General features: G+C 45.4%; 1 protein-coding gene across 1 annotated transcript; it reads left to right on the top strand.

Moving 5' to 3' along the window:
* Positions 1–2,096: 2,096 nt before the first annotated feature.
* On the top strand, positions 2,097–11,185 carry G6PC1 (glucose-6-phosphatase catalytic subunit 1). The gene is made up of 5 exons (XM_044247853.1): positions 2,097–2,423; positions 5,034–5,143; positions 7,230–7,335; positions 7,945–8,060; positions 10,032–11,185. The coding sequence occupies exons 1-5, from the start codon at positions 2,194–2,196 to the stop codon at positions 10,541–10,543; spliced, it is 1,074 nt and encodes a 357-aa protein (XP_044103788.1). The 5' UTR covers positions 2,097–2,193; the 3' UTR covers positions 10,544–11,185.
* Positions 11,186–26,704: the final 15,519 nt, after the last annotated feature.

Below are 26,704 nucleotides of genomic sequence, written 5' to 3'. Positions count from 1 at the left end.
CCTTACATGGGTGCCTGGCTGGCTCAGTCAGAGGAGCATATGACTCTTGATCTCAGGGTTGTGAGATCAATCCCCGTGTTGGGTTTAGAGTTTACTTAATAAATAAATATTTTTAAAAATATATATCACTGTACACCTGTGAGAATGGCTAAAATCAAAAAGACAAGAAATAACAGGTGTTGGCGAGGATGTGGTGAAGAAGGATCTCTCATGAAATGTTGGTGAGAATGTGAATTAGTAGAATCACTGTGGAAAACAGTATGGAGTTTCCTCAAAAAATTAAAAATAGAAAATCAGGAGCATCTGGGTGGCTCAGTTGGTTAAGCGTCTGCCTTTGGCTCAGGTCATGATCCCAGAGTCCTGGGGATCTAGCCCCATGGTGGGCTCCCTGCTTAGCAAGGAGTCTGCTTCTCCCTCTCCCTCTGCTGCTCCCCTGCTCACTCTCTCTCAAATCAATAAATAAAATCTTTTTAAAAATTAGAACTACTGTATCACCGAGTAACCCACTTCTGGGCATTTACCTAAAGAAAACAAAAACACTAGTTCAAAAAGATATATACATTCTTCTGTTTATTGCAGTGTTATTTACAATAGCCAAGATATGGAAGCAAACCAACCATCTATCCATAGATAAATGGATAAAGAATAGATGGTGTCCATATAGAGATAAGAATAGACACACACACACACACACACACACACACACAGGAATATTACTCAACCATAAAAAAGGATGAGGTTTTTGTCATTTGTGACAACACAGATGGACCCAGGAGGGATTATGTTGAGTGAAATAAGTCAGACTAAGAAAGACAAAGATCACACGATTTCACTTGTATGTGGAATCTAAAACAAACAAACAAACAAAATGAATAAACACGAAAAGCAGAATCAAACCGATAAATACAGAGAATAAACTGATGGTAGCCAGAGGGAAAGAAGGGGGGAGGAGGGGCAAAATGGGGGAAGGAGAGTGGAAAATACAGGTTTCCAGACCTCATGGGATGAATAAGTCACCATGATGAAAGGTACATCAGGGAATACAGGGAATACAGGAATGTACAGGGAATACAGTCAATGGTATTGAAACAGTGTTACATGGTGACGTTGGATGGTGACAAGCATAGCACAATGTGTAGAGATGTCCAACTGCTATATTATACACCCAAAACTGATGCAACATTGTATATCAGCTACATTCAAAAGCATTTAAAAAAAAATACGGGGTGCCTGGGTGGCTCAGTGGGTTGGGCCGCTGCCTTTGGCTCAGGTCATGATCTCAGGGTCCTGGGATCGAGTCTCGCATCGGGCTCTCTGCTCAGTGGGGAGCCTGCTTCCTCCTCTCTTTCTCTGCCTGCCTCTCTGCCTACTTGTGATCTCTCTCTGTCAAATAAATAAATAAAATTTAAAAAAAATACGGAAGCCCTTTCCGGAGTCCCCAGTCACCAGCGTGCTGGTGTTTTTACGAAGAACTACATAGTCAGCACATTGTTTTTGCATGAACACACATTCATTCTACTGCTTGTTAAACTTGTCTGTTAAAACCCCAAAGGTCCCGACCTGAAGGACATTAAGTGAATTAATCAGTGCATTCAAAGATGATTATTTCCTGGCCTTTCCCAGACCAGGGGCCCTTCAAAGATCCCTCTGCAGATAAAAGAGTCCCAGCAAGGTGATGGTTCCCCAGACGATAGAAATTACCACATTATAAAAGGAATATTCTTAAAACATGATAGCTAAAGCACCAAGACTTGTCTTTGTCTTCAAATAAGTGCACTTGCAGACAGGAAATCTCTGCAAGAACCAGGGCAGATGTAGACTCTGTCCTGGGTCCCTGGGCTGGCTTCGGAGCCAGAGGGCAGCCCTTGCTCTACCAAGCAGCATGCCAAAGTTAATAATTGGCCTGGCCGAGTACATGGCAGATCAGGCTGTTTTTGTGTACCCGTTTTTCTATTTTACGTAAATCACCCCGGACATGTTTGCATCAACCTACCGGTGATGCACCTTTGATCAATAGATTTTAGACAAAAGTGGTTTTTGAGTCCAAAGATCAGGGCTGGGTTGACCTGCAGGGCAGATCCAGGGTGTATAAAAACAGGGGCAAGGCGCCGGCTGATAGAAGAGCAATCACCACCAAGTCCGTCATCGCAGCAAGGGCTCAGCTGAAGGCTGCCGGAGGCGTCAGGAGTGAGGATGGAGCAAGGAATGAATGCCCTTCATGACTTTGGGATCCAGTCAACGCACTACCTCCAGGTGAATTACAAGGACTCTCAGGATTGGTTCATCTTGGTGTCCATGATCGCAGACCTCAGGAATGCCTTCTATGTCCTCTTCCCCATCTGGTTTCATCTCCGTGAAGCTGTAGGCATCAAGCTCCTCTGGGTAGCGGTGATTGGAGACTGGCTCAACCTCGTCTTTAAGTGGTGAGTAAGAGCCAGACAGAGAGGAGATCGGCAAGGGAAGAGGCTGGCACTCTCTCTGGAAATGTCTGTCCATTGGAAGTTGCCTTCTCCGTGCGATTCGGGAAGCCACGGGCTACTCCCCTCCCGACTTTGGATCATCCACTTAAAGAGGGAAGACAGAGAAAACCCTGTCCATGAGTTGAAGACACAGGCAAGGCTATTTCATGTGGATGGAAGGCCAGCTGTTCGACTTAGTGAAAAGGCTGACGTATAGCTTATAAGCGAAGAAGTACAGTTTTATTGCTTTGAAGCAGGACTGGTAACATAAAGATAGATGGATGAAAGATGGTGTATGAAAACAGGAAACGTGTTGGTAACTTAAAAATCCATGGCATGGATGGGGCGCCTGGGTGGCTCAGAGGGTTAAAGCCTCTGCCTTCGGCTCAGATCATGATCTCAGAGTCCTGGAATCGAGCCCCGCATCGGGCTCCCTGCTCATCGGGGAACCTGCTTCCCCTCCTCTCTCTCTGCCTGCCTCTCTTCCCACTTGTGATCTCTGTCTGTCAAGTAAATAAATAAAATCTTTTAAAAAAATCCATTGGATGGAAAAATGAGAAGCAACCCAGAGAACTGGGCTCCAGCCCTCGTTCAGCCACCCACCAGCTTTACATCCTGGGCAAATCAAAGCCACTCTCTGAGTTTCTGTTTTATAATCTGTAAACTTAGGTTATCTCTGGGACCTTAATAATAATTCTAGTTAACATTTATTGAACTTTTAATAGGTACTAGGCCATGTGCCAAGAGCTTTGCTGTGGGGTTGTTGCTACAATATAATAGATGAAGAGACAGAGGCATTGAGATAGTGACCACAGCTCGATCAACATGGTGGTCAACGGGCAGAGGCAGCACTGAAGCCCAGGCAGGCTGATTTCAGAGGCAAGGTTCTTAAGAACTGTTATAGTCAATGCTGCTGAACTGACTGTCTCAGGGGGCAGGTGGTAGTCCTAATTTTAGCATTTGTCAATTTCTACATCTTTGTATTCCCCTTGGGGCCACTTTCAATCTACTGATGGGTCATGCTTGCAAAAATCCTACATCTTTTACAATGGTTGGCCAGTACCAGTTGACTCCAGCATGTGACTGGTTTGGCTTCTATTTCCACATCTAGAAAATAAAGAGCTTGGGCCAGCTAAGACCTTTACCATCCCTAAACTATCTATGTCTACTGTCAAGTGATTCTGAAGATGCTTCTAGGTCTAATATTCTTTGGCCATAAACAATAAATGTCTTTTAGTATCCCAAAAAAATTTGTCATGGCGTTGAGAGGACCAACGTGTATCAATGTGATTCTGAAACCTCTGTTGAAAGGTTGAAGAACTAAATGCTGTCTGTAATGCCCCTATTCAGCAGCATGACCCTAAAAAGTAAACAGGTAAAGGGTTATTTCAAACATCTGATCTTAGTTGAAGGACCATGGATTTTCTCTTGAGTTGGCAGAGGTCAGAGTTAGTGGCTATCTCTGATGTCGGTGAAAAATCACTATTCCAGTCCTGGAGGGGCTGAACCTTGACACCTGTTTCCACAGTAAAAAGCATATTTAGTGCTTTATCTAGTACTTTTAAAAGGGAAGTGGTTTGGGGCACCTGGGTGGCTCAGTGGGTTAAGTAAGCCTCTGCCTTTGGCTCAGGTCATGATCTCAGGGTCCTGGGATTGAGCCCCGAATCGGGCTCTCTGCTCATCAGGGAGCCTGCTTCCCCCTCTCTCTCGGCCTGCCTGTCTGCCTACTTGTGATCTCTCTCTCTTAAAAAAAAAAAATAATAATAATAATAAAGGGGAAGTGGTTTGTCTGGACTGTACCCTCTTCCAAGGCAGAGAGAATACAAAGTAGTGCCTGAAGCTCTCTCGGTCCTTACAGAGAGCAATTCTTATGGCAAGGAGGCCACATCTCCTGAGGGTGACTGTTCCTGGGGTCCAGGCACATTATCTGACGTCAGAGGAAACCCAAGACTCCCTGAGACCTGGCAGAAGAGCATAGGGACCTGGCAGGATTTGCAAGTCCAAGGTGCAAACTGTGGTTCTTTTTTTTTTTTTTTTAAGATTTTATTTACTTATTTATTTGACAGAGATCACAAGTAGTCAGAGAGGCAGGCAGAGAGAGTGGGAAGCGGGCTCCCCGCTGAGCAGAGAGCCCGATGCGGGGCTCCATCCCAGGACCCTGAGATCACGACCTGAGCCGAAGGCAGAGGCTTAACCCACTGAGCCACCCAGGCGTCCCGCAAACTGTAGTTCTGTATGTGACCCACCTGGACCAGTTCTTCCTGGGGTTTAAAAAAAGTCACAGAGCTTCCATTAATATGGATTTTTAGGATCTCGGGTTTATTTCTGTTTGAGTAAATACTACTTTCGAGTCATTCCAAATTCAAAAGTTATATAAAGGATGTACCAGGAAAAGTCTCCCTCCCCTACCACTTACCAGCCACCCCATTCCCCTTCTTGGAGGCAGCCAAAGCTAATAGTTTTTTGTTTCGGATCACATGAATCTTCTCACACTACTCCCTTTTCCTGAAGGTGTGGGCTTCAGGCAAAAGCGTTCCTTCAGTGACTCCAGATGCTGGTTCTGCTTTTTTATAGGATTCTGTTTGGACAGCGTCCATACTGGTGGGTCATGGACACAGATTACTACCGCAACACCTCCGTGCCGCTGATAAAGCAGTTTCCAGTCACCTGCGAGACTGGACCAGGTGAGAGTCCCCGCCCCGGTAGAGACAGACGCTGGGTGGACCTTGCTCACTGTGGCCACCTCTCAGCAGTCAGTGTAGACGAAGCTGTCTTTGAGGGGACAGGAGGAGGACCGCTCCTTCAAGCTTTAGTCAGTCTTCAGTTGGGTACAACTCCATGTTAATTTAATTCAAGGAGGCCCCCTGAAGAGCCTATCTCTGCTGATTTAGAAATCTGCCTCATGTTTCCAGAACCTGAATGGCTAGTCCAGAGAGGCAAGGGTATTCTTTTTTTTTTTTTTAATTTATTTGACAGAGAGAAATCACAAGTAGATGGAGAGGCAGGCAGAGAGAGAGAGGGAAGCAGGTTCCCTGCTGAGCAGAGAGCCCGATGCGGGACTCGATACCAGGACCCTGAGATCATGACCTGAGCCGAAGGCAGCGGCTTAACCCACTGAGCCACCCAGGTGCCCAGGCAAGGGTATTCTTATAGGCAAAGGGCTCATGAGAGTAATGGCATTGTAGCCCCTGGTCCGGGGAGGGAAAGCAGGAGAAGGCTAAGCCCCTGGCTTGTTCTTCCCCAAGGACCGGCCAAGTAGAGGTATCTTCCTGAACCGACTGTCCAATCCCACGCCATGTTTGTGCTTTTTTTTTTTTTAAGATTTTATTTATTCATTGGACAGAGATCACAAGTAGGCAGAAAGGCAGGCAGAGAGAGAGAAGGAAGCAGGCTCCCCGCAGAGCAGAGAGCCCAATGCAGGGCTCCATCCCAGGACCCTGAGATCATGACCTGAGCTGAAGGCAGAGGCTTTAACCCACTGAGCCACCCAGGCACCCCATGTTTGTGCTTTACTAGACACAACCAAACAGTTCTTATACAATCCAATGATAGATTAGATTTCATTTTTTGGTAGGCAATGGACTATCCAACCGCTTCACTCACCCTTAAGTCTTGGTGCCAGCATCCCTTCCACAGGGACCCATCCCTGACTCCCAAACTAGGACATGGCCCTTAGTTATTTCTTCTTGCAAACCCTTTGTTCACTTCAGAGCATATTCATTCACTTTATTTATTTAAATTTTTAAAAATTTCATTTTATTTAAGTTTTATTTATTGAGCACCTACACCATGCCAGATATTGTTCTAAGTACTTGGAGTACCTTTAGTGAATAAAAGAGACAAAGATTGCTGTCCTTGTGCAGCTGAAGTTTGAATGGGGTGTGTGTGTGTGTGTGTGTGTGTGTGCGCGTGCACGCATGCACATGCACGCACACAATATACACAGTCATATTTCATGAGTAAAAGATAAAGGATTTTAGAAAAAGAGGAAGATGAATAGGAGGAGGAGGAGAGGAGGAAGAAAGAGCAAAGGAGGAGGAGGAGGGGGAGGAGGAAGAGAAAAGGAAAGGCGAGGCGTTATCTCTGGGACGCCCTGGCGAGCAGACTCAGATGTAGATTAGCATGCAAGAGTCCATGTGTTGAATGTGGGAGGAACCCAGTTTGTCAGAAAGATGGAGCACAAGCAGGGGGCGTGACAGAGAAAGAGGGAGAAGCAGGCTCCCCACTGAACAGGAGCCCCATGAGGGGCTCAGTCCCAGGACCCTGGAATCATGACTTGAGCTGAAATCAGATGCTTAACTAATGGAGCCACCCAGGCGCCCCTAGATATTTGTTTGATAAATGACTAAAGGGATGAATGGGTGGATGGCAGGATTTGTGGATGGATGGATGGATGAAAGGTTGGAAAGATGGGTGGTGGATGGACAGATAGTTGGATGGATAGATGGATAGAAATATGGGTGGGTGGGTGGGTGGATGGATAGAGGACATGCCCTAGCAGTGTCCCAGATGGAGACTTTTTTTTTTTAAGATTTTATTTATTTGACAGAGAGAGACATCGAGAGAGTGAACACAAACAGGGGCAGAGGGAGAGAGAGAGAGAAAAGCAGGTTTCCTGCTGAACAGGGAGCCTGATTGGGGCTCGATCCCAGGACCCTGGGATCATGACCTGAGCCCAAGGCAGACGCATAATGACAGAGGCTCCCAGGCGCCCCTAGGTGGAGACTTTTTACCTTTAGTTCATCCATTCCTCTCTTCCCTACCCTTTAGGGAGTCCCTCTGGTCATGCCATGGGCACAGCGGGTGTATACTATGTGATGGTCACATCCACCCTCGCTATCTTCCGGGGGAAGAAAAAACCAACCTACAGATTTCGGTAAGAACTCAGCACTGGGGACTGGCGTGGAGGGCAGGAGGTGACTGTCACAGACACTTGCTCTTTCCCACATTCCACACCACTGGCCCACCCCGCCATGGGCTGGTAGTGAGCCGAGTGGTGGCTTTTCTGCTGAGGGCAAGCATGAAGGTCACAGGATGTCAGGGCTGGAAGGGACCTACAAGCCCAATCCCTCCCTTTACAGATAAGGAAACAAGGCCCAACCCGGTAATGGGGACTTCTCAAGATCAGACAGCGTCCTACTGGCAGGGTTTAAAATAAAAACCCACTTCTGCACCAACCAAAGAGTCGCCTTGTCCAGGTTGAAAAACAAAGGCACTTAAGACATTCCTACTACAGAGTTCTGAGCACACAGCCACTGTGCAAATGATTAATTATCACACACGTAAAATAGGGGAGCTTAATGTTCACGTGTGCAAGCGTTCACCACGTGACACGGGCATCTCCGAGCTTTGGAGTACGGGCTTCGAATTTATAAAAATTCCGCAGACAGCGCCTTGGTTGGCCAGGCTCTGGCGTTCCTTCCAGGGCTGTCCTCGCTAAGGGATGCGGACCCGGGTGCTGTTCTGACCGCCTCTCCTCCTGCAGGTGCTTGAACGTCGCTTTGTGGTTGGGATTCTGGGCCGTGCAGCTGAACGTCTGCCTGTCCCGAATCTACCTCGCCGCTCATTTCCCCCATCAGGTTGTTGCCGGAGTCCTGTCAGGTATCAGCTGCTCTGGCTTTCTCCCTTCCCGCCCCTCCTATCCCATGTCTCCGCAGCTGGGACAAAATCCCAGCATGCCAGTGGTGCTCTGGGTGTCATCAGTGCTGTTAGCGTTTCAGCAGACTGAATGGGAAGGGTCTGGAAACTCTTCATTTCTACAGGAGTGCCCAGATCTACGCAATTCAAAGTGTTTCAGAAAAGTTGCAATACATCAAGTTCATTTACTCAGTTGAATTAGCTGGAAATTTCCTTTTCATATTCTTTATCTCTTACTGGTCTTCAGCTGAAACTGCCCCTCATTCTGTTTTTGGGTTTTGTTTTGTTTTATTTTGTTTTTTAAGATTTTATTTCTTTATTTAGAGAGAGAGTGGGGAAAGGGCAGAGGGAGAGGGGGAAAAAACCTCAGACTCCACACTGAGAATGAAGCCAGATATGGGTTCAGTCTCAGGATCCTGAGATCATGACCTGAGCTGAAATCAAGAGTGGGATGCCTAACTGACTGAGCCACCCAGGCACCCTGGTCCTTAGTTTAGTTTTAAGGGAATCTACCAAATTTAACAAATGAACAGGGTCCTAGAACAGTTCTTTATTTGGGTAAATCAATTTTCAAACCCACAGTTGGTGTTTCTTATAGGACCAGAGTTTTGAATACAGTTGATAATTGAACAACACAGGGGTTAGAAGCACTGACCTTCTATGCACTCGAAAATCCACATATACCTCTGACTCTCCCAAAACTTACCTACGAATAGCCTAGTGTTAGCTAGAAGCCTTACCAATAACATAAACAGTCAATTAACACATATTTTGTATATTATATGTATTATCCCCTGTATTCTTACAATAAAGCAAGCAAGAGAAAGAAAATGTTATTCAGAAAATCATCAGGAGCAGGGGTACCTGAGTGCCTCAGTTAGTTAAGAGTCTGCCTCTGGCTCAGGTCCTGATCTCAGAGTTGTGGGATCGAGCCCCACATGGGGCTCCCTGCTCAGCGGGGAGTGTGCTTCTCTCTTTGCCCCACTTCCTGCTCATGCTACCTGGCACTCTCTCTCTCAAATAAATAATATCTTAGAAAAAAAAAAGAAAATCAGCAGGAAGAGATAATACATTTACAGGGATCTACGGTGGTCATCAAAAAAAAAATCTGCATATAAATAGACCCTCCTAGTTCAAACTCATGTTGTTCAAGGGTCAACTATACTTGTGTTGTCTTAGATCCCATTTTTAAGGGGCTGAAAAGACTTAGGTTAAGCGTAAGAAAGACTTTCTTTATATTGTGGGAGGTCCTGGAATAAATATAAGACACCTGGAATATAAGAATAGAAGACCTTAAGGACATTGTAGAATCTCCCCCCTGGAGATGGGTGAGAGCAGAACACAGTAGCATTACAAGAAGAGTGTGGAGTCCAAGGGAGATAAGGGTTTCACAACAACCACAGAAGTAAGGCAGCCTACTGGGTGCCCTGTTTGAGAAGGAGCCTGAAAGCCATGTTACATGAAAGACCTGAGAAGGTATAGGTTAGAGATAAGAATAATTGTCTTCAAATGCATTTTCTACAGAGGTTCTAGATTTACAACTTCACTCCTACAGAAATAACGGAGACCAACAGACGGGATGGGGGCGGCGGGGACACAAGGAAGATTTTTTGATAATTCATTCAAAGATGAAATGGGCTGCCCAAGTGGGAGTGAGCTCTCTACCCCTGCGGGTATTCAAGTAGAAACGTGAGGGCCCCGACAGGAAGCACGAGTGCAGTGAGAGAATGTATGCGACATGCCTCTTCCGTCTTCCCATCCACCTGTGCACGGGAATAAAGCAGGTGACGCTCTAATCTGGCACCTGAGATTTAATGTCACAATGGCAGGATGGATGGTAGGTCATCCATGGCTCCGAACCCACCCCCCACCGCCCCGATAGCTGAAGGGCTGGAGTCTTCCCTACTTCTCACAGCCATTCTTTCTCCCATACAGGCATTGCTGTGGCTGAAACTTTCCGCCACATCCAGAGCATCTACAACGCCAGCCTCAAGAAGTACTTCCTCGTCACCTTCTTCTTGTTCGGCTTTGCCATTGGATTTTACCTGCTACTCAAGGGGCTCGGCGTAGACCTCCTGTGGACGCTAGAAAAAGCCAAGAGATGGTGCCAGCGACCGGAATGGGTCCACATTGACACCACACCCTTCGCCAGCCTCCTCAAGAATGTGGGGACCCTCTTTGGCCTGGGGCTGGCTCTCAACTCCAGCATGTACAGGGAGAGCTGCAAGGGAAAGCTCAGCAAATGGTTCCCGTTCCGCCTCTGCTGCATCGTGGCCTCTCTTGTTCTCCTGCACCTCTTTGACTCTCTGAAGCCCCCGTCCCAAGTGGAGCTGATCTTCTACGTCCTGTCCTTCTGCAAGAGTGCAGCTGTGCCCCTGGCATCTGTCAGCCTCATCCCTTACTGCCTTGCCCGGGTCCTGGGCCAGCCGGACAAGAAGTCTTTGTAAGGCCCTCGGAGCTTGCAGAGTTCAAGGTCAACTACTTACCGGCCATGCCAACCCCTGAGCGAGGCTAGGGTCTTCTGCCAGCCCAGAGGCCAGAGGTGCCGGAGTCAGCCCTGCGACCCCTCCCTCCTTTGCAATTCTAATTGTATTGGATGGGGGTTTTTTTGGAAAGCAAATAAGGCTAGTTGAGAAAGCCTTATCTGTTAGGAGTTGGGTCCTTCTGGATTTTTCCCTGAAGACTTACTTGCTCTTCTTTGAGATAACACGAAAGTGAGACTTCCAGGTAGGGCCTGCTCGCCATCCAGGCTGGGGATCTCAACTGCGAATTTTCTACCTGTCCCCATCCTTACACAGCAAAGGGAAAGGAGAAAGGAGTGGTGGACTTGACAGAGAAAGAAGGATGATGGTTAAGGAAGACTTTTTCATATCCTGCACATCTTGTAAATTATGTTACACAATATCTAAATGGCTTTGATTATATTCGAGTCTTTAGGTAAGGCACTCTTAATAGTGGGGCACCAACTTAGAGTATAATTAATGGGTAATTAGTGGGGTAATTCTGCTTCTTATATTTTTCTGTTATATATCCAAGCTCTTTGCATTTACAGGGATTCCTGAATGGCCGCAGTAACCTTGATTTGTACTGGTCTCCTCTATCACACTAGATCTCCCTCCTTGTTAGCCCAGCTCTGCTTTCCCTAGAATTTTCCACTGGTTCCACATCCTGTCGGATACAGAGATGCCTAAAAGCAGCTCTGGGGCAGTGCTTGTGTATGGTTTAGTTAAACTCTGAAATCTTGGACAAAAAAGCGAGGAGAGGGCAAGGAGAGGCAAGGAATCCTCTCCCCAGAAGGTCACTCCAATGTTACTTTTGATTCCTACAGGGTAAATATGACTCCTTTCTCTATCCCAAGACAACCAAAAGCACATTCTTAGAGGAAAATCCAGCTTTCCTTTGCCTGTTCTTAAGTCTCAGCTGATTCGCAGAATATGTCTTAAAAAGAATGTTTAAGCCTATTTATTTGAGAGTCCTTGTTTTTACTACTAATTATACAGTTCACCATATATTACCATTCACACCAGCCATCCTGGTCATAACATCTTTGAAAAGAAAAATATATATGTGCAGTATTTTATTAAAACAACATTTTATTTAAGAACGAAGTCTTGCTGATTACTGTATTTTAGATGCAATTCGATCTGAAGGTTCTAATTCTGGCTCGGCTAAATTTCTAGCTCTTTTTCTATTTCCCTAAACAAATCATTTAGTCTCTGTGTACCTATATTTTCCCTTCGGAGAAAGAGAGTCTTGGGCTGGCCACGAGTGCCCATGGAGCTGGGGGGCCTACAAAGTGTCCACGGGCGCACAGATAGTGTGGAGGGCATCAAGGCAGGCACAATATCATCGGCCAAGATTGAACATTAGTTACCAGACCACAACAGGTCAGCATGAGTGGCTTAAAGGGATCAAGCTGCAACTTAAAGACAAATACACAGGGTCATTAACCAAACCAAGCAATCAGGGAATGTAAGTCACAGCAGCAGAAAAAGACCAGGTAGACTCTGGAATCCAGGAAGCTGGTATCAGCAAGGTTTGGGGTTATGGTTAAAGAAAGTCAAAACAGGGGCCCCTGGGTGTCTTAGTGGGTTAAAGCCTCTGCCTTCGGCTCAGGTCATCATCAGGGTCCTGGGATCAAGCCCTGCATCGGGCTCTCTGCTTGGCGGGCAGTCTGCTCCCTCCCTCCTTCTCTCTGCCTGCCTCTCTGCCTATTTGTGATCTCTGTCTGTCAAATAAATAAATAAAATCTTAAAAAAAAAAAAAAAGAAAGTCAAAACAGAACGAGTCGTAGCAACACGGAAACCTCAAGGGAGTTCTTGAAGTTTTCTCCCCAAATGATTCATTTCATCCTGGGTGCGGGGGCACCCCCTCCAAAGGCATAGCCCTGGATCTAGGAAGACATCTGCTCACTTCCTTCAGAACTTTGGAAAGCGTGTCTTCAGGAAAAGTAGAGTCCTCCTTCTGGATTTGGGTTCTTCAGGGGGCATGTAGCCCCTCGGAGAATCTACTGGCCTTCCAGAGGGAGAAGGGAATGGTCTTGTTCTGTCTAAACTGAGCCCCATTGCTCCGGCCTGACCCCTGTCCTTGATGATTAATTTGTTCTCAGGGACCAGGTCCAGGTTCCTCGCAATAGGACTCTGGCAGAAAGTGAGTAGTTCCCCTGCCCTTGGCAGTTGGTAAGGTCTATGGGGACACAGAATAGATCAAATTTATTGAGTACTTCTTCTATGCCAAGCTCTGTTCTCTGCATTTGATTTATTCATACAACTAATTCACTTAATTCTCCCTAGGTGGGGACTGTAATTTATCCATAGACATTATATACGAATAAGAACAGAGGGGATAGGTATCTTGCCCAGAAAGGGGAAGCCAGTTTAAGAACCAAGCAGCCTGGGGCACCTGGCTGGCTCAGTGGGTTAAAGCCTCTGCCTTTTGCTCGATCATGATCCCAGAGTCCTGGGATCGAGCCCCGCATCCGGGCTCTCTGCTCAGCGGGGAGACTGTTTCCACCTCTCTCTGCCTGCCTCTCTTCCTACTTGTGATTTCCACCTGTCAAATAAATAAAACCTTAAAAAAAAAAAGAACCAAACAGCCTGATTCCAGAGTCCACATGCCCCCACCTGTAGCCCCTCCCGGGGATGGATGCCAATAATCCTGGAGGCTCTTTCCAGGTGGCTCCACCCGGTAGAGCATGCAACTCTGGATCTCAGCATCCTTAGTTCAAGCCCCACACTGGGTGTGGAGCACCTTAAAATTAAAAAATTAAAAAAACAAAAAAACACTGGTGGCTGTTTCAAACCATCCTTCAGATGCCAGATACAACTTTAAATTCAGCCCAGAGAGAATTTGTTTTCTTGTGGCTGAAGGAATTATAAAACTTTGAGTGATCCTCCCAGTGAGCTGGTCTTAGTTTCTAAGTAGGAAGACACCATATTTCAAAGGCAGTTTTACAAAATAACTGTTAGAACAGGGATAACCATATTAGTTTAACTTGAGCTCTTTCTTTCAAAAAAAAAGAGTTTAAAAGTCATGCTCAGACTATCTGGGTCAGAGAGGAAGTAACTTACTGTTTCTACAGTGAAGGTAAAATGAGAAGACAGAATTACCACAAAGAACTGTGGGTACTAGGGCACCTGGGTGGCTCAGTCAGTTAAGTAACTGCCTTTGGCTCAGGTCATGATCCCAGGGTGCTGGGATTGAGTCCCGCTTTGGGATTTTTTTTTAAAGATTTTTTATTTATTTATTTGACAGAGAGAGATCATAAGTAGGCAGAGAGGCAGGTAGAGAGAGAGGAAGGGAAGCAGGCCCCCTGCTGAGCAGAGAGCCCGATGCGGGACTCGATCCCAGGACACTGAGATCATGACCTGAGCCGAAGGCAGCGGCTTAACCTACTGAGCCACCCAGGTGCCCCCCGTGTTGGGATTTTTGCTTAGCAGGGAGCCTGCTTCTCCCTCTGCCAGCTGCTCCCTCACAGACAGACTATAGACTGAGGGGTTTTGTTTTTAACAATATTTATAATAGGTTTTAAAAATGTATAACAACTTTATTGAGATATAATTCACATATCATACAATTCACCCATTTTTAAAAGATTTTACTTATTTATTTGACACAGAGAACGAGCATAAGCAGGAGTGGCAGAGGGAGAGGGAGAAGCAGGCTCCCCACTGAGTAGGGAGTCATACAATAGGTGACCTTTTGTATCTGCTTGTTTCCCTTAGCATGATGTCTTCAAGGTTCATTGGTGTTGTAATAACATATATTAGTACTACATTCCTTTTTATGGCCAAATAATACTCCGCTGTATGGATATACTAAATGTTGTTTATGATATCTGGGTTGCCTCCACACTTTGGTTATTATGAATAAAGCTGCTATGAACACTTGTGTACAAATTTTTGCATGGATGCATGATTTCCTTTCTCTTGGGTATGGACATAGGAGTGGGCCTACTGTATCATATGGTTACTCTGTGTTTGACCCTTCAAGGAAATGCCAGACTGTTTTCCCAAGGGTTTAGCAAGGACGAGTTTTACAGTGTTTTTCATTCTGCCATCTCTTCTGACTGCCTAGAAGCATACCCTGTCCGATAGCTTTGTCTAATTCCTTACTTTGGAAGAGATTCGCAGCAGGATGGAAGAGGGGCTCAGGTTTCATAGGATGAACTGTCAGTGAGCTCCTGCTACTTTCATAAAGCCATGGCTTTATTCCATTGTTCCAAAGGGCATTCCAAGAGCACTTCATTGAAGACATGTCTGGATATTTGAAGTTCCAGCCCTTTTCAACTGACTGGCTGTAACCTGTCAAAATTTGTTGACCTGTTTTCTGAACAGCATTCCTTTAGCTGCTGAATTATTAATATGTATTGATTTTATTCCATTGTAATTGCCAAACTAGGACGGATGCATTTAAGGCTGGTATGTGTTAAATAAAATAGGACAACATCACTTGTACCCAAGAGTTTTTTAAGAGCCTCTTGAGAAAGGAAAACACACTGGCCAAATAGCCTTCAGATAATGTTGTTAAGAAAAGAATGTACTTAGGGCGCCTGGGTGGCTCAGTGGGTTAAGCCTCTGCCTTCGGTTTGGGTCATGATCCCAGGGTCCTGGGATCAAGTCTCCCATCGGGAATCCCTGCTCAGTGGGAAGCCTGCTTCTCCCTCTCCTAATCCCCCTGCTTGTGTTCCCTCTCTTGCTGTGTCTCTCTCTGTCAAATATATAAAATCTTAAAAAAAAAAAAAAAAAAAAAAGAAGAAAGAAAAGAATGGACTAGAAATGGAACGAAGCAGCAACCAACAAAGTCGCTTCCATTAGAGAACCAAGAACCTAATTAATCTGGAAGAGAAACTAGCAATTGTCTAGGCCAGTGATGAGTGACCCAAAACCCAAAATCTAACTGCAGAATGAAGATTAAAAAGCTGCCTCTGGAACAAACAAACAAAAAAAACAGAAACCCATAAATATAGAGAACAAACTGGTGGTTGGCAGAGGGGTGAGTGGTGGAGGGATGGGTAAAATGGGTGAAGGGGAGTAAGAGACACAGGCTTCCAGTTACGGACTCCTAAGTCCCTGGGATGAAAGGTACAGGGCAGTGAATAGTCCATGGTGTTACAATAGTGTTTTATGGAGACAGACAGTGGCTACACTTGCAGTAACCAGAGCACAATGTATAGAGATACTGAATCACTATGTGTACACCTGGAACTCATGCAACATTGTATCTCAGCTATTCTGCAATAAAAAATAATAAAGAAAGAAAAATAAAAAGCTGCCTCGGGGTTGCTGCTTCATCATAAAAAAGAAAAAAGCCTATAAATATTTTTATTTTTTCTGAACTGGCCCTTATTTAAAAAAAAAATGCTGCTCACTCTTAGTCCCATTCAAAAATTTATTTCACAGATACAGAAATTAAGGCCTGGAGAGGTAAAAGAGCTCATCTAAGTTATACAAGTAACCTGTCCTCAGGTCTCCTGGTTCTTAGCAGAGAGCAGCCTCTCTTTTGCCTGTCTCCTGTGTGTTAACATGCAGCTGTTGAAACAGAAGTGAACACAGAGCCAGTGTATTTGAACCAGAACCAGGGTTGTTAACCCCATGAGAGCCGCAGCTACAAGAACCATGCTTAAAGGTTGTTTTTAAAGTTTTTTGTTTTTTTTTAAGATTTTATTTATTTAAGAGAGTGAGCAAGAGAGAGAGAGAGAATGAGCACAGGGGAGAGGTAGAGGAATATGGAGAAACAGACTCCCCACTGAGCAAAGACACCCCCCCCCGCCTCCACCAATGCTGGTCTTGATGCCAGGACCTGAGATCGCCCCTTAAGCCCCCCAGGAGTCCATCAAGGTGGCCTGTTCTTAATTATGTTATGTGCTCCTCTCTGCCTTTGCTCTCAAAAATCTTTCCAGGGCAGAAGTGTAATTAAAACAAGAAGCAGGGGGGTGCCTGGGTGGCTCAGTGGGTTAAGCCTCTGCCCTTGGCTCAGGTCATGATCCCAGGCTCCTGGGATCGAGACCAACCCGGAGTCAGGCTCTCTATTCAGTGGGGAGCCTGCTTCCCCCTCTCTCTCTGCCTACCTGTGATCTCTGTCTGTCAAGTAAATAAATAAAATTAAAAACAAAACAAACAAACAAAACAAGAAGCAACTTGGTGTTTTTATGGTGTTTTAATTTTTTGGTGGGTTTTTTTTGGAGGGGGAGGGATGTTGTTTTTTAAGCAGGAAGGTGGTTTTCCAGGAAGCACATCTTCAATACTTCTGTTTCTTCTCGATCTTACCTTCAGTGTTTCACACTGAACAGTCATTTCCTTCAGGTCAGCTAATTCGACTCCAAGTCCACAAGCTGCTTAAACTCCCCTCATTTCCTCCAACAAGGAACTGGGAATCCGAGTGATGGGTCAGCTGTGTTACTTTCTACCTAGAGGCCAAAGGAAGAAAACTGAATTCCTTCTCCTCCACGGTGAACGGTTCGGACTCCTTGACCAGGGCACACCACCAGAGGCCCCTCTTTTCTCCTCTGTCTCCCCTCCTAACCTCCTCCTTTGACCTCAGCTGGTCAGCAATGCTGCCCTAACCTCTGCTTGATCCTTCCTTCTGATGAACGCAAATGAGCCTTTTGAGAGAGAGGTAATTTAACGGAATTGATTTGATAGCTCCAGGGACATAAATCAATTTCCCTTATTTTGGTTATGTCTTTAGATGACCAGGATCCTCCTTCCGGGTCCATTTCCCACCCCCTCCCCACCTCTCCCAGACAATGACTGCAAGGCAATGGCAGGAACAACATCTCTCCCTACAGAGTGCTGTGAAACCACAAAGGACACCCTAAGCCAGACCTCCAAAAGGGTTCCTTTGTTTTGGGAGCTTAGGGTGAGGCTGTCTTGCTCCTGACGGGTATCAGAGTTGATTCAGACAAAACTGATGCAAGCAGCCCATCTTTGATCTGCCTCTCCAAGCTTTGCCAGCAGGCTCACCAGGCACGGTGGTCACCAAACTGTTCTCTCCAGAACGATGCCCTCTCTCCTTTTCTATATGCTATGCTTCTAAGAACTTCCACAGGGCAAATGACCCCACATATAATAACTGTCAGACTGGTGAGTTAATGTCTCAAATTGGGGGATGGCTGAACTCAACCCATGTTAAGAAAACAAAAATACCTGGAAAGGATTCTGCCCACCTTGGACTCTTTCATCTGATTTCCAATTAGTTACAAAACTAATTTGGGAGTTCCGTAAGACTCCATCTCTGAGGAAAAGGAATCGGGGAAATAATTTAATGAAAGACAAGAAAGTGCTGGAGAAGAGTTCAATGAGGGGAAGAGCTGCCCTCAATTTTTATTTGGGGCTGAGCCTCCTGGGAAGCTAGGGGCAGAGAAGATGAAGTTGGAATGTTTCATTGTCTTCATTGAGAGAGGATAATCTCATGCTATTACTCCAGTACCATTATTTCCACACAAAATATCTAATAAACTGAAGGTTCTCAACCAGGAGTGATTTTGCCTTCCAGATGATACTTGGCCATGTGTGGAAACATTTTTTTGGTTCTCATAACTGGAGATGTTGCTAGTCGTATCAAGTAGGTAGAGCCCAGGCAGGTGGCTAATCATTCTAGAACGCACAGCACCCCAGCCCACCTCCACCCCCAGCAAAGAATTATCCTCTCTAAACGTTCATCGTGCTAGCACTGAGAATCCCCATAACAAACCCAAGAGAAAGGAGAATCCATCACAGCTTGCCTGGAAGAACTTTCTCCAATGAATGTTTTCCAACCCAGCGCCAGAACACTGCTTTGCAAACGGGTCCTTCTGTGCCCAGGAGCCCCTCCTCCAGTCCTGTCGCAAGTGGGAGATTTATCGTGCTAAATTCTAACATCTTTCCCCCCCAAAAAAAGTCTGACTTATTAAAGTAACTGGAGTCCTTGCATCTGGGGACCTGTAAGTAAAACCAGTCTTGCCTCCAGGCTTTTGGTGGACACCTGGAAGCTGAACGTGCTGTGGATATCCACAAATGTGGCCATCATTAAATACAGGATAAAGGTATGGATGGATTGAGAGTTTCAGCTAAAGAGTTAGGGTGAGGAGAGCTAGGTCTCACCGGGAGCCACCGAGTATGAGTTTGGTAGACAAATTATGCTCCCCCAGAAAGGCTCTGGATGTATTTAACATTGTTGTTAAATCGCCAGGGAGAGCGATGAGTAAAACAAAACACATTCTTACACGGACAAAGAATGTAGTTAAGACACACTGCATAACACTGGGCTTAATTCTTCCGAGCTTGGGCTTGATTTATTTAAAGAAAGCAGAAGAGATACATAGTTCTTTGGTATCTCCTTGCTACAAAAGTCAGGGCCCATTACTATTGGTACAAACTCTTGTTTTAATTTTTGTTAATTGCTAATGAAAAACATTCTAATTGGATTGTGTCTCACTGCCCAAATTAAGGTTGAGAAAGGAAAAATATCAAAAAAATGTCAATCCCAGGTTAATCCCAGCCTTCTGATGATGACGTTAAGAATCTACTAGAAGGGGCACCTGGGTGGCCCAGTTGGTTAAGCCTCCGCTTCTTGGTTTCTGCTTAGATCATGATCTCAGAGCCCTGGGATGGAGCCCACGTCGGGCTCCGCATTAGGCACAGAATCTGCTTGTCCCTCTCCCTTCCCCTCTGCCCCTGCCTCTGTACCTCTCTCTCTCTAAAATAAATAAAATCTTAAAAAAGGACTCCACTAGAAAAATTGATTATATTTTAGATTTTTTTTAAAAATTTATTTATTTGACAGACAGAGATCACAATTCAGCAGAGAGGCAGGCAGAACGGCAGGGAAGCTGATTCCCTGCTGAGCAGAAAGCCTGCTGCGGGGCTCCATCCTGGGACCCCAGAATCATGACCTGAGCAGAAGGCAGAGGCTTTAACCCCCTGAGCCACCCAGGTGCCCCGAAAAACTTATTTTAAATGATATGTAAACTTTAACTAATAATAGTCTATTTCAGTGAACATGTTTCCTCGCTTTCCAGTTATTAAATATTAACTCCTACCCAAGATAAATTATTAAAAACAAAAACAACCCTGAACTTGCCACAAATACTTATCCATTTCCTTCCTGTTTTGTACAGTTCCTTGATTTAAGGTCCTCTTAGGGTTTTGTTTTAAGATTTTATTTATGTATTTGAGAGAGAGAGAGAGCAGGGAGAGAGGCAGGAGGGACAAGCAGACTGTGCTGAGCACAGAGCCTATTGAGGGGCTCAATCCCAGGACCCTGAGATCATGACTTGAAGGGAAATCCGAGGTTTCCCTGAGTGACCATTCACGCGCCCCTCCTCTTAGCCTCCTGATATGACGACTGCCCCATGTTTGATTCTGAACTCTTCCCAGTTTTGAAAAAAAAGAAGTGCCCGTCTGCTATCGCCCTGACTCTGTAACAGGAACTGGAGAATTGGTGTTACTCTTTTGTAGATGTTCCATTGGCAGCTCCGATTTATTCTGGCTTCTGAAATCCAATTTCCTCCTCTCTCTTCCTGAAAAAAATAGGTCCCTGCCACTTGGCTGCTTATGGGTGAGCCCTCCGCAAGTTCTGAGGACTGATCTGCCAGGGGACAATGGACAGACTCCAAACAGGTTTTTGTATCCGGCACATCTCCTTCATACCAGCCGCTCTCCACTCCTTCCCAGATGTCCCCAGATTGTGGAGCAGAGTTCTGATGCCGAGTTCACATTTTCCCATGCCTTGGCACATACCTATGAAGACTGCCTGGTGCAAAACAACACCGATTGCTTGATTTATATTATAACTGTCTCCTTTACATACTCAAATAACTGTTTCAGACTCCAAAGGGTCAGACCCCAGCATGTTCTGCAATTGATACTGTAATTCACACGCCACTTTACAGAAGAGTTACCAGATTCACCTCTAAACTACATCTTTCCTTCCTCAAAACTCACTTCCAGACTTTTTTGTGCAACAGAGCATTTTACAGAGTTGTAAACTTTCCATGTGGTGTTCTTTGTCACTTAAAATAATTAAATCCACACATTCCCTAGAGCCAGCAAAGGCTGCATTCCTGTTTTTTAAAATCGGTCACTGGTGTTTCCTTATGTCACTATACCATAGTTTGCCGAACCATTTCCTTATTTGGCATTTGGATTGTTTGGGTTATAAATAGCAATGCATGGACATCTTTGCACAAATTACATTTTTTCCCTTTTGGGTTATTTCCTTGGGGTATATTCCCAAAACTGGTATTACTGGGTCAAAGGTTTGAAAAGTTGCATAGCTCTTGTTACCCACTGCCAGAATATTCTTGAGACAGACTGCAGTATATCTGAGCACTTGAAATGTTTAACCGGGTTTCCCACGACATACAATAAGAGTAGGTTGAATTTAACTTCTCATAGTCTTCAGTGAGGGAAAGAGTTACAAAATTTCAAAACCAAACAAAAGCAAAGACAGCAGCAATCTTGCTGGAGCCAGAGAGGATCTCTCTTAGGTTAACTTGGTAAAATGTCCACCACAAGGGCCCAGTAAAAAATATCTGTGTTCCCGGCAGGACAGAAAACAACACCCAACCTTCTTCGAAGTACTGTCAGCTCACAGCTGAGGCGGAGTGGTTTCAGGGAGAATTTAAAGTCAGCACTTGGTGAGCAGGGTGGGGAGAGAGGTAGGAAATAAAAAGAAGGGGCGTCCCGGTGGCTCAGTCGGTGAAGCATCTGACTCTGATTTTGGCTTAGGTCATGGTCTCAGGGTCGTGAGATCGAGCCCCCAGTGGGGCTCCGGGCTCAGCGGGGAGTCTGCTTAGGTTCTCTCCCTCTCTTTCTGCTCCCCACTCATGCTCACTCTCTCTCTCTTTCTCACTTTCTCAAAAAAGAAAAGAAAAAGAAGGGACGCGCTCTGCTATCATGGCTGTCTCTGTGGTGGCAGCAGCAGCAGCACAGAAAAAAATAAGCTGGTTCTGATTCAGATTATTTACACCCTGAAAGTAACATCCAAGAACTGTGATGCATGAGGACCTTGGGAACCTCAGTTTAAGAATCAAAACCAAAACAAAACAAAAATAACCCACTGAGTCATCCTTGCCATCTGGTTCCTCAGGCTAATAATAGTGATGATGACGGTGGCAATGAACACAACCAAGTACGACGTGCCCATCACTTCTCTAAGGGCTTTACCCACATCAGCCATTTTATCCCCTCAAATTCTTATGCCCACTTTGCAATGAGAAAACAGAATCAGAAAGCTAAGAAGCTTCGCCAAAGCCACAGAGCTGGTAAATGTCAGAGCCAGACTTGAACCCAGACAGCTGACCACCATGCCTTGTGCTCTGACCACGACTCCGTACCGCTTTTAGGTGCGGAAAGAGCAAAAGGGCTCAGGGATGGTTCGATGATGCACTAGAATATCCAATTGTGGGTCTCTTCTAAATATTTCAAATTATTTCTGTTTCTTGTCTACTCATCTAAACTGAAACAATGTTACTCAAACATGTTTTCTTCAAATTTAAATTATAGGTGTCTCTCAGGCGCCTGGGTGGCTCAGTGGGTTAAAGCCTCTGTCTTTGGCTCAGGTCATGGTTGGTCCCAGTGTCCTGGGATCGAGCACCGAGTCAGGCTCTCTGCTCAGTAGGGAGCCTGCTTCCTCCTCTCTCTCTGTGCCTGCCTCTCTGCCTACTTGTGATCTCTGTCAAATAAATAAATAAAATCTTTTTAAAAAAGTGTCTCTCGTGTTTATATATATATATATATATATATATATATACACACATACCTATATCCTATATATATGTATGATTTAAAGATCAAATATGATTTTTAAATGCCTAAGAAGGACTGAATGAAAATACACCAAAAATATCAACATCGACTATCTCTAGGTGGTGGAATCCTGGAAATTTTTTCCTTCTTTCTACATTTCTATTTCTTTTTAATTATTCTCTTTTTCTTTTTAAAATATGTTATTTGTTATTGTTATTTGTTATTTCTTTTTAAAATATTGTTATTTGAGAGGGAGAGAGAGAGAGAGCATGAGTGGAGGGGAGAGGCAGAGGGAGAGGAAGAGGCAGGCTCCCTGATGAGCAGGGAGCCCAATGCGGGACTTGATCTCAGGGCCCCAGCATCATGCTTGACCATCCGAGCCACTTGGGTGCCCCCTCTTAATTGTTCTAAGCATGTGTTACCTTTTTCCTTACTCTGTATTTTGAAAAAACTTCAAATAAAAAAGGAAGTGCAATGAACCTTTATAGAGCCTTCCTCTGAATAACCAACTATTCACATTTTTCCATATTTGCCTATGTCTCTCACTATATATATATTACATGTACTATATGTGTACTGTACACTGTATACTATAATGTACATTTTTTAAAAGACTTATTTATTTATTTGGGATGCCTGGGTGGCTCAGTGGGTTAAGCCTCAGGGTCCTGGGATCGAACCCCACACCAGGCTCTCTGCTTGGCAGGGAGCCTGCTCCCCCACCCCGCTGCCTGCCTCTCTGCCTACTTGTGATCTCTTTCTCTGTGTCAAATCAATTTTTTGAAATATTTATTTATTTATTTATTTGACAGAGAGACACAGCAAGAGGAAGAACACAAGCAGGGGGAGTGGCAGAGGGAGAAGCAGGCTCCCTGCTGAGCAGAGAGCCAGATGCAGGGCTCCATCCCAGGACCCTGGGATCATGACCTGAGCAGAAGGCAGACACTTAACAACCGAGCCACCCAGGCGTGCCCTACATACATATTTTTGATCAGTCATTTAAGGATAATTTGCCAACATCACAATGCTTCATGTGTTTCCTAAGAACACGGACATTCTCTTACATAACAGTAATGTGTTATTTTCTTTAATCCCAAAGAACCTCAGCTTAAGAAAAACAAATAACTAGGGGCACCTGGGTGGTGCCGTCGGGTGAGCGTCCAGTTCTTGATTTGGGCTCAGGTCATGATCTCAGGGTCGAAGGATTGAGCCCCGCATCAGGCTTCACACTGAGTATGGGGCCTGCTTGGGATTCTTTACCCGACTGCACACCTGCTCTCTTTCTCTAAAAAAAATAAATAAACAAAAATTTAAAAAAAGAAAAACAAATAATTAACAATAAACTAAAGATTTTCTGTTTCATTACCATGCACTGCAGGTTAAATGGCCTTTCCTTGCTCACTGAACCCCATTTGACCTGATTAATCCTTGTCGCCCTGCCCCACTGTACCCCCATCTCTGCTGGGGAACTTTCCAGAACACTCTTGATTCCTTGACATCACTGAACCTCAGTTTCCTGTCAACCTTTTAAGTGTCTTGGTACGAATCTATGCGCTTCCTTCCTTCTCTGAAAGCCAACAGGTTGCTCATTTAATTAGCGTAACACTCAGATTAGTTTAAAATTAATATCATTATTTTATTACTATAATGGAAATTTTAAAATCCTAAAGGTTTTAAATTATTTTTTCACAAAATGTCTTATAATTATAACCTAGGTAGACAGGGTCCCTCTTTCAATTTAATGATTTGCCAGCTAAATAATTTATTCATTTAGCTCGTATTTATTGAGCATCTACTATACCTTAGGCATTGTTGGAGTTAAAGCAGCTAGCACTTTTGAGCAATTAACATCTCCCAGGTACTTCACCTGGGACGCCTGAGTTAATCCTCACAACTATCACCATTCTCATTTTCCAGATGGGTAAACAGAGAAGTTAAGTTATTTGCCCAAGGTTGCACAGCTAGCCAGAATTCTGAGGCAGGCGATCTGCCTCTGTCTGGAACGCATGCTCACAGGCACCAGGTGATAGGGCTGGGAGTGCCCCAGGGGAGGCCCATCTGTGGGGCCAGCAAGAACACCAGCACTTGTGAGATAGTGGGGATGCTTGCCTTAGATGGGGTTGGTTGTGGTGGAGGAAGAAACCCAAAAGGCAGTTCTGTTCCCCCTGCTTCTGGGTGCGAGCAGATAAAAACAGATAACAGCAAGAAAAGTATGCTTCTGTGCGGGTAATTATTTCCATAAACACTGACAATGGAGTCTTGGCCTTACTTAACTGGGCTTCCAGGATATTCTTGGTGTTTCTGCTCCCTCTAGCCACTCCTCCTGTCTCCTCTGCCAGCTTGCTCGTCCTCCTTCACCCTGGCTTTCCATTTCTCCAGGACTAAGGCTCTGGCTCAAGCCTCATTTCCCTCCCAAACCATCCAAGGTTAAAACTACTGTCTGCGCTGTGTATCTTCTGTTTGGCCCTTTTGGCTCCGGCTCGGGGCTGGATGGAATGCATCAGGCTCCTTTCCCTGGGCTTGCATTGGGGTTTTGCAGAGGAGAGCTACAAACAAGGGACAAGATGGGGAAAGAGCGGGGACACCTGGGTAGCTCAGCTGATTAAGCTGCTGCCTTCGGCTCAGAATATGATCCCAGTGTCTTGGGATCAAGTCCTGCATCGGGCTCCTTGCTCAGCAGGGAGCCTGCTTCTCTCTCTGCCTCTGCCTGCTGTTCTGCCTGCTTGTGTTCTCCCTCTCTCTCTCTCTCTTGTTCTGACAAATAAGTAAATAAAATCTTCCGGGATGCCTGGGTGGCTCAGTTGGTTAAGCAGCTGCCTTCGGCTCAGGTCATGATCCCAGCGTCCTGGGATCGAGTCCCACATCGGGCTCCTTGCTCAGCAGGGAGCCTGCTTCTCCCTCTGCCTCTGCCTGCCATTCTGTCTGCCTGTGCTCGCTCTCTTCCCCTCTCTCTCTCTGATAAATAAATAAAATTTAAAGAAAAAAAAAGATGGGGAAAGAGTCCGGGATATTTATTCCTACGGGGGTCACTGAGCTGTGACAGCGGATGCCGTTTTAATTGATTTCCGGCAACCCTACCTACACTTTTATTAACAACATCCTTCTGACACTCTCCACAAAGTATCCAGCTGGGGCATGCCCTCTGCTTCCTGCAGGGTCCTCTGCCTAAACCTCAGGGACTGTCATGTCAATTGCCCCCATCCCAACCAACGTCTACTGTTTTCTAGCACTGTGCATTCAACTACTCATTTCGCTTAGAGAGGTGGGAGTCTCTGGATTTCTCCCAGGTGCCTCAAATGCATGACATACAAGTCCAGCGTGGTATAATAATATATATGGTCTTTGTCCCCTGTTTCTGGCACAGAGCTCCTAAAACCCTTGGAATTTCTAGGCGATAAGAGTGATAAAACTGTCCTGATGTTCATAAGACATTGAACCACACCTGAGTTCATGTTACTGAGGTGACTTCTGGAAAGCACCTAAGGGGAGTCTGCTGGGGGAACCAGCCATGTGATTATCATGGGTTGGAACTTAACCATCCTCCTGCTGTGACCTTGGGGGCGGGTGGGGGGCAGGGACTGGAGGTTGAATCAGCCGCCAATGGCCAATGATTTCACAAATCGTGCCTATGTGATGAATTCTCCATAAAACCCCAAAGGGACGGGGTTCAGAGACCCCCTCGGCTGGTGAACACGTGGAGATGTGGGGAAAGTGGTGCACCCCAAGAGGACATGGAAGCTCCCACCTTTCCCCCATACCGTGCCCTGTATCTCTCTTCCATCTGGCTGCTCCTGAGTCCTATCTTTTTATAATAAAATAATAAACTAGTAATTCAGTAGGTAAAATATTTCTCTGAGTTCTGTGAGCCACTCTAGCAGATTAATCCGACCCAAGGAGAGGGTTGTATAGGAATCCCTGATCTGTGGATCTATTGTCAGTCTGTCAGAAGCACAGGGGACGACCTGAGCTTACCAATGGCATTGGAAGGATGGGGGGTGGGAGTGGGGGTCTTGTAGGACTGAACCCTCAGGCTGTGGGATCTGACACCATCTCTAGGTAAGATAGTGTCAGAATCGACTTGAATTGTAGGACACCCAACTTGTATCCTGAGAACTGCTTATTGGATGTGTGGGCAGACAACCCTCTCCACATACTGAAATTGGGTCCAGAATCCTAATACTGGGGAATGGGGGTAATTACTAAAGGGTAAAGGATTTCTATGGGGAAGAGATAAAAATGTTCTAAAATCGATCTTAGTGGGGCGCCTGAGTGACTTAGTTGATTAAGCACCTGACTCTTGATTTTGGCTCAGGTTAATGATCTCAGGGTGAAGAGCTCGTGTCTCGCGTTCCGCTCTGCGTTGGGTGTGGAGCCTGC

This window comes from Neovison vison, chromosome 5 (assembly GCF_020171115.1).
Source record: "Neovison vison isolate M4711 chromosome 5, ASM_NN_V1, whole genome shotgun sequence".
Classification (NCBI taxonomy): Eukaryota; Metazoa; Chordata; class Mammalia; order Carnivora; family Mustelidae; genus Neogale; species Neogale vison.
Note: the sequence above shows the minus strand (reverse complement) of the source record. Positions and strands in the feature narration are given on the sequence as shown.